Genomic DNA, 8,083 nt, shown 5'->3' with positions numbered 1-8,083 from the left:
GGGCTGGGAGTAGCGGCCGCAGGGGCGAGCGGAGCGCGAGGGAGGGAACGCGGCGGAGGGATCCGGCCGGCGGGCGCGGGGCCGCGTCCCCCTCGCCATGGTGGTCCTGCGGAGCAGCGCTGCCCGCCCGCCCCGTATGGCTGCCCGCGACAGTCGCTGCCGGCGGCCCCCCTTCGACCTCCTGGACTCCAGCTCCGAGTTCATCTCCCTGGAGTCCCCCACGCTCAGAAGCCACCGCGTATGGACGCGCTCCGGGTCCGCCAAGGCCGCGGTGTCCAGGGGCGCCAGGAGAGCCGAGGAGGCCGTGAGTGGCGGGTGGGGGTGGGGTGAGCACGGCCTGGCGGGCAGCGCTGGGCTGCGGGCCCGGAGAGGCGGCGGGGGGAGCCGGGGCTGGCCGGGAGCCGCTGGGAGGAGCGCAGAAAGCGCTGCCGAGTGGTGTTCCGTGGAGGAGAAAAAGAGGGGAGAATCGAGGTTTTGGGGCAGGCGGCGGCGGTTGGGGGTGTGTGAGGAAGCAGCCGGTCCGCCCTCCGTTCCCGGCCGCCCTCCGCTAAAGGGGGCTCGGCACAAGCCCTGGTCCTGGAGCCGTGGCAGCGACCTGAGAGCCGGCCTTTGGGAATACAAACCTGCATAGCCTCATGGTTTGGTGTGTTGTATGACATTACCCATCCCCGTTTATTTTGGTTCAGTTCCTTATCTGAAAAAGTTACCTTGAGGAGGTCTTAGACAGCTCTTTGCTTTAGTTGCAGTAATGCTTATGGAGCGCTCTCTGTTTAGATGACAGAAATGCATCAAAACCGGCGCGACACCAAATATATGGGACCTCTGAAGGCGTTCTGGTTGCTCCGAAGGGCCTGCTAAATACTCCTTAGTCAAGTGTATCCAAATAGTATTTTGCATGCTCTAAAAAAGAAAATGTGTAGAAATCAGGGTTCATTTGTACTTAATTAAAGTGGCTAACCTAAACCGGTGAAAATGTAACTTGAGCTTTCTATAATCTTGATCTGCCCTAATAGAAGAGAGAGAACTTGGACGATGGTAAAGGATAAATACCAAGTGGTCTGTGCTCTCTGCATCTCAGCATTGCAGCTGTAATAACTGAATCATTACACTTTCCATTGTTTTTAACATAGCTTTCGAAAAACTAAAACTTTGCTCTGCTATTTCCAAGTCAGGCTCTACTCTGCAGGCTGTCTTGCATTTCTGTGACAAATAAAGGCAGACCAGGTCCCACTCAGAAGTGGTCCGTTCTTCAGGGGCGCCCTGCCCTGAAGTGATGCTTCTCAAAGACTCTGCTTCCTTCCAGCAGAAGTCTTTCAGGAGTCTCAGTTGTATTAATTAATTTTATATTTTTATATTTTGTGCCATTATATTCAAGACTACTGAACTGAAAAGTGAGAAGTCCTTGCAGTGGTGGGTTTTTTACCCCCCTTACAAAGAGTCATGGAATCTTCTTAAAGATCACTGCTTTGTTTTTGCAGTCTCCACTAGAAATGGTTGTTGGGGGCTAGTTCAGCCTTTGCTCAGGAGGGAAGGCTGTGAAGCATTAGGCAGATAATCCTGCTGGCATCTGTTCTCCGTGTGGAAAACAGGAATGAGGAAGCTAAATGTAAAGTCATTCCTGAAACCAAAGCAGAATCATTGTTATGAAACTGGTTGCAAGGTTATTCTTTGGTTTGGGTTTGTTTGTTTTTTGGGGGTTTTTTCCCTTCCTTTTTCCTGTGCATTGAGCATGAACTCATCACCTCATTTGTAGGATGCTGGGCTCTCCTGGGGGTTTTATCTGTAGAGATAATGTAGAAGTGCTCCATCTGACAGAGATCATGAGAGCTGGTGCAAGCTTCATGTTCAAGTCCTGATGCCTCTTTCCTGTCTTGTTATATGCAAGGACGTGGTGGTGGCAGCTTTTGCTTTTTTTTCTGATATCAGCAAATGGTTTATCTTTAGTTATACAGCTCATTTCATCCATAGACTGTAAGAACCATACAACAGGAGATCTAAGGTAAACAAATATCTGCTGGGTTTATTCTCTTCCAGGTTTCCAGTCCCAGTAAGTTTCATGAGTGAGGGTCCCAGTGAGATCCAAATTGGCTGCTGTCCCTTTGGAAGCTGTGTATCTCCAGGTCTATAACCGTAGTTACAGGGTTATAATTCCCAAAGCTGAACAAGTTTGTTCTTGTGACCTGTATTTGAGGGCAGTGTGCCCCAGAGTTCCCTTTTTTTGTCTGGGCATTCTGACCTGTATCAGAAACAATGGGGCCAGCAGGACCAGGGCAGTGATTGCTGTGCTCAGCAATGGTGAGGCCACACCTTGAATCCTGTGTCTAGTGCTGGCCTCTCATGACAAGAAAGATATTGAGGTGTTAGGATGTGTCCTGATAAAGACAGCAGAGCTGGGAAAGGTCTAGAAAATAAGTAATGTGAGGAGAAGATGAGAGAGCTGGGGGTTGTTTAACCTGGAGAAAAGGAGACTCAGGGAAGACCTTATCACCCTCAACAACTACCTGAAAGGAGGTTGTAGGTGATCATCCTCTTGTCTCAGGTAACCTGTGACAGGCCAAGAGGACATAGCCTCTGGCTGCATCAGGGAAGGTTCAGGCTGGACATCAGGAAGAAATTTTTCACAAAAAGAGTGGTTAAGTCTTGGAACAGGCTGCACAGGGAAGTTTGGAGTCACCACCCTGGAAGTGTTCAAGAAATAACTGGATGTGGCACTTGGTGCTGTGGTTTTCTTCACAAAGTGATGATCATTCAAAGGCTGGACTCGATCTTGGAGTTCTTTTCCAGCCTTAATGGTTCTATGAAATTGAGTTGGCAAGCTCCTCTGCCAGTTCCCTCTGTACCTTTGAGTGGGATCCCGTTGGGGTCTGTAGAAGTGTGGGTGTCCAAGTGGTGTAGCAGGTCACTGGCTGTTTCCTCCTGGGTTATGGGGGCTTCATTCTGCTCTCTGTCCCTCTCTGGGTACCGTGAGGACTGCTGGTTTCACTGTTGAAGACTGAGGCAAAGTACTTCTGCCTTTTCCTCATCCATTGTCATATATTTGCCTGTGCATCAAGTGAAGGATGGTGATTCTCTTTAGTCTTCCTTTTCTTGCTGAGATATTTGTAAAAATATTTTGTGTCATCTTTTATGGCAGTAGTCACATTAAATTCTGTTTGGGCTGTAGCCCTTGTAATTTTCTCCCTGCATAACCTCTCGACATCCTTGTGGTCCTTCTTCACTCATCATCTCCATCAATCAGTGGAGTTACCTCTTGGTAACATCAGTGTAAGAAGTAGAATAATCCAGTCTGGTTTCTGCCCTTCTTAGTATGAGATTTAGTTTGGCATACTTGCAGTGAGACCTTGGGTTGTAAACGGAACAAGTGCTTCCCATGGTCATTGCAGCTTTCCTCACACAGTAAAAGTCAATAGCATCCTCCTTGCAGAAACACCAATGTGAACAAGATGAACATCCATGAAGAACTGTATCCTGAGTTCCCTTTGGTTTTCTGTGGATAAATGCTGCCCTCTGGAAGGAAGTCTTTTTATATTCCTCTGAATGTCATTATAAATGGAACAGAGACAGGAGGAAAACTCTTCCAAAAAGATTTTAATCCCAGTACTAGGAATTTTTCTGTTGCATTAAGTATATAGAAATCTAGCAGAAAATGAACCCCCTTAGGTTGCAGCTGCTCCTCAGAGATCAGAAGAGCTGGGTGCAGCTGGGCCTAAGTTCTGTCTATAGCCCATTGGACACTGCCTGCCTGGCTGAGTTCTGTAGGAACTTAGAGGATTCAGATTCACAAATAGTGCAGGTAATTGAAGTGAAAGGAAAGTAGATTCTCAATTGCTGGTGGTAAATGCACCAGCTACAGGGTGTTAATATGTGCTGTTACCAAAGGAATAGTGACAGAGATCTATTAGCAATAGATCTAAGTAAATATTCCCAGGTCTGTTCCAAGACAGTTGGGAGGCACAGACCTCGCCTAAAGGTCTTCCTTCAGGGACAAGGAGTGACACAGTCCATCAGCTGATCCAAAGCAAGCAGAGGGGCTTTCCTCTCTATTGTTTTGCTTATTTGTTTGGTTGTTGTTGGTTTTTGTCCCAAACCCCCAAAGTAGTGTAATTTTTGGCTCTTCCCAAAGGGGTGGAACAATTGCACATTACAGGTGAGATTTTGGTTATTGGGGTCACTGAACCCATTTTGAAATAAAAGATTTCAGGTTTTTTCTTTGAAGTCTGGTGTGGTTTTTTTTCATCAGAGCTGCTTCTTGGTGCAGAAGTGGTTCGAGGCTTCCCTGCCATTGGTTGCAACTCTATTGAATCAGGAGTGTAACAGACTAAACTTTATCAAATGAGGAATAGGTGGTTCAGATAAATACATCCTTCCTTCTTTTCCTAGAAATTTTCCTCTGGCAACATTGAATGTTTCAATGGACACTGTTTAAGATCGATGAGAAAAAACATGCAACGCTGCTCAGAGTCGAGCTTTGACAAAAGCATGGAAATCTTAAGTGAAAATGTCAATCGACACTTTTCAAGGTATTGTATTTCTAGGTGTTCAATCTCTATTGAAGTCATAGAATGAAAAGCAAAAGTGAAAGCATGCACAGTGAGTCACATCATGATAAATGTACAGCTAAAAACCCACAGGGGAATGTGACTGTGTTAATAATGTGCCAGTGTCTTAGAACTAGAAGCACTCTTCTTAGTGAAAGTGTTCTGCTTCTACAGAAGGCATGTATCTCCTCCCAGGTCCTTTGAGATCTCTCCTTCACTTTGGTTACTGAGCTATTACCTGCCCTGTTGAGACATCAAGATGAGCATGCTGGGAGATAATCTGTCCTTAGAGAGCTGTGTGCATATGGTACACAGCAGACTCAGGATCCAAATCTTCCCTGGAGTCTACAGGCTTTTCTTTGCATGACATGGAGCACCAGATTAAAGTTCCCCAGTGCTGAGGGGGAAATGCGCAATGCAATGTGATTCAATACTTTTGTACAATACTTCTAATATTCTAATATAATTCTGTTCTCCTTTCTTCTCTTCTCTTTCTTAATGTAGACAGTTGCCAAAGCCAAAATCAGGCCCAAAAAAGGAAGACTATAAAGAAGGTAAGTAGTGATAATCCCTTAGGATTCCTTTTTAGCCAGATTTCTGAGAAGGATTGCATTTGTCACTTTGTCCATTTAACTTGGCCCCAAAAAGTTCTGAACTCATCAGCCAAAATCACCTGAAATTGTGAGAATAGATATAACAAAGAAAGGAATTTCCAGTGAGTTTTATGAAAAGAAGTGGGTGAAAATAGGAGGAGATGCTATTCATTCCTTTCAGGCTTGGGAAGAATGCACTGTGAATTCCTGATTTTTTAGGCCTTAAAGAGTCTGTTCCTTAGCTCATGTTTCTTTGTGTCTGATTTTCTGGGATCTGCAGAACTGGTTACCTTTACAGGAGGGGATGTTGCAGTACTGTACACAAGTCTGTTATAAAGTAATTCAGTCATGAGATGCACAGTGGCATGGGGAAGGTGTCCCTGAAGTTGAGCATTTCACCTTTGAACCAACTTGCCATGTTGAGTACACAAGCAGGCTTGGTGCTGTGAGGCCACTTTGTGGCAGCCAGGAAAATCCTTTAGCTCCAGGCAGCATTGTGCCAGCTACAGGCTGAACGTGGGAAGGGACCCAAAATGCACTTTGTGTATAGCAACTCAAGTTCCTCTTGGGCAATGTAAATTATTATTTACAGAGCTCAAAATTAGTTTTATAGTTGGTGGTGATGAGATCAAACCAACCTGTGTTTAAAATGACATGGTGGTACATCTGTTACTCTCTCACTGACCTTTCTTAACAGTTATAATGAACTCATAGCAGAGGATGCTATCTGGTAAATATTGGGCAGATCTCTTTCAAAGCAAGCAAAGTTCTTGCTGTAGTTTGTGTAGTTTTGAGTTCTTTATATTCAGGAGTTTATCCTGAGGCATTTCTTGTCTTCTAGGGTTTTTGTGTCATGGTGCAGAAAATGAAAATGATGCATGCTTACTGTACCAAAACCAGGCATCTTTGGAACAGACCTCTCACATAAGCAATTTTTAGAAAGAAACTATCAGATAGAATTTTACATGAATAGAGGGAAAACACCTTGGAGGAAGGCATTTGTTGTTTTCACTTTCCCAGAGAGAGCTAACTGGAATAAATTTGCCTCCTACATGGAACAAAAGCTGGGTGTTTGTTTTCATTAGCTCGGCTTTCCAGTCTACTAAAAAGCTGCTCTACAAATCAGATTTTTAAATATGTAGTTTAAGCAGAAGTACTTTAAGTTGAATGCTGTGATCACAAAAATATCTTTCAATTCAGTGTTTAAATGTTTAAAATAAAAGGTGGGGCTTTTATATTTTCCTAGAGCAAGAGTGAAATAAAGGGGCTGACATATTTTCCACCACAGAAAGTTTTATGTATTATTGCATTTTAGTGTCCAGAACACTGAAGACCAGAGCTGATGCAAAAGCTGCAGAGCAAGTCCATGAGGAAAACGGGGATCTGGAGGTTCGCCGCAGCTGCAGGCTTCGGCAAAGCCGTTATACCACTACAAATGAATCTGTTCTGTTTGACAAACTTATAACAAAGTAAGGAGGTTTTTCTCACCATCTTGCAAAGCTACTACCATGAGCCTTATTAGCAACCCTTTGTACTATGGCAAAATATTGGCTAGGGACTCTCTCCTAGTGACAGCAGGAAAAGGTATTGTTTTTCCTGGCAGCAAGAGCTATTTGCATTCACTGGTCAGGCTGAAACTTCCTATGAGCTGCTATGTATGTGCTATATCTGAGTGATCAGATGTTAGGAAGAAATTATTTACTGTGAGGGTGCTGAGGCACTTTAATAGGTTGCCTGGAGTAGCTGTCAATGCCCCCTCCCTGGAAGCTTCAAGGTTAGGTTGGGGCTTTGAGCCACCTGGTCTGATATGTATGGGCTGGGTAGGTTTGTATGTTGTGATCCAAAACAATCAGTTTGCATTGTGACTTTTAGTAGATTTAACTTAAGATACTAAGAAAAGTCGGTTACTGGCAAAGTGAGGCAATCCAAGTGTTTCTGCCTGTCTGTGGCTTAATTCCCTTTGTGAAGCCCAAACTCAAATTTGTTTTCTGAAAGGTTTGCAAAGTGTAACAGCAGTAAGATGTTGTGTCTAGCATAAGTAGTCATTGAAAATCAATGTGAAATTTAAATAGCAGTGTAGAGAAGCAATCTGTTGTCTGAAGAAGGCTGTGAACTAAGTGACTCAGTGCTATCATGCAGAGCAACCTAAGTGCTATGAAAAACTGCCATAATTTCTTTGTTACTTTACTGTGATATTCAGAATTCTTTTTTCCAACTACTGAAATAATTGGGGTTTTTTACTGTGTTCATCAAGAGGGGAGAAATAAGCCTGAAAACAATGTTTGTTTGCATATACTCATACATTTGTTAAGTTTCTCTATAAAAAGGTAAACATTTGACCTAATTTTTAAGTAGCATTGAAAAATTTGGCTAAGTGTCAGTGCCTTGCATTGTGCACACTGTATTAAAATATGATGGTTATGTGTGCAGTTCTAAATGGGCTTTTTCTGTACTTGCCTATTTTTGCTTTCATATGTCAACTTTGTATTTTAGTACTGCAGAAGCAGTCTTGCAAAAAATGGATGACATGGAGAAGATGCGTAGACGGCGAAGGATGGGAGACCTGGAGGAGTTCCATGACACAGAAGAAGTAGATACTAATTATTTTGCTGGTTTTGTATAAGTAGGGTATTTAACATAGGGAGATGATTTCCCTTCCCCAAGAGGAACTCATGATTAAATGATAGCAATCATATTTCTTCTCTTTTAGTTTTGCTTTATTAAATTAAGTCAGTCTGCTGTCCTTTTGAATGGCAGTCACTTTGTTTTCTAAATGTTGTCATAGCCTGCTTTCATGGATTTTTTTTGTTTAGATCTGCATTCCTATTTTGGAGTGGAAACCCCTATTATTAATCTTATTAATCCTGGGTTCCAGAATGATGTTCATGGTCTCTCTTGCTGTACAATAATTAAATCTTCTGTGTATATGGAATGCCTTGATAATGATACTGT

At 43.5% G+C, this 8,083-nt stretch overlaps 1 protein-coding gene across 2 annotated transcripts in view; it reads left to right on the top strand.

Moving 5' to 3' along the window:
- ATAD2 (ATPase family AAA domain containing 2) overlaps window positions 1-8,083 on the top strand; it is a 30,476-nt gene that overhangs the window by 201 nt on the left and 22,192 nt on the right. The window contains exons 1-5 of one of the 2 annotated variants that reach the window (XM_036402492.2): window positions 24-304; window positions 4,381-4,520; window positions 5,043-5,092; window positions 6,447-6,600; window positions 7,625-7,721. In XM_036402492.2, the coding sequence (XP_036258385.1) occupies window positions 98-304; window positions 4,381-4,520; window positions 5,043-5,092; window positions 6,447-6,600; window positions 7,625-7,721 (648 nt within the window). In that variant the 5' untranslated portion in view covers window positions 24-97. Of the gene's footprint in view, window positions 1-23; window positions 305-4,380; window positions 4,521-5,042; window positions 5,093-6,446; window positions 6,601-7,624; window positions 7,722-8,083 lie in introns of those variants that run through there. The other variant, XM_036402501.1, reaches the window with a different exon arrangement.

This window comes from Molothrus ater, chromosome 1 (assembly GCF_012460135.2).
Source record: "Molothrus ater isolate BHLD 08-10-18 breed brown headed cowbird chromosome 1, BPBGC_Mater_1.1, whole genome shotgun sequence".
Taxonomy (NCBI): Eukaryota; Metazoa; Chordata; class Aves; order Passeriformes; family Icteridae; genus Molothrus; species Molothrus ater.
The sequence above is the reverse complement of the archived record's forward strand: the minus strand, read 5'-3'. Positions and strand labels throughout refer to the sequence as shown.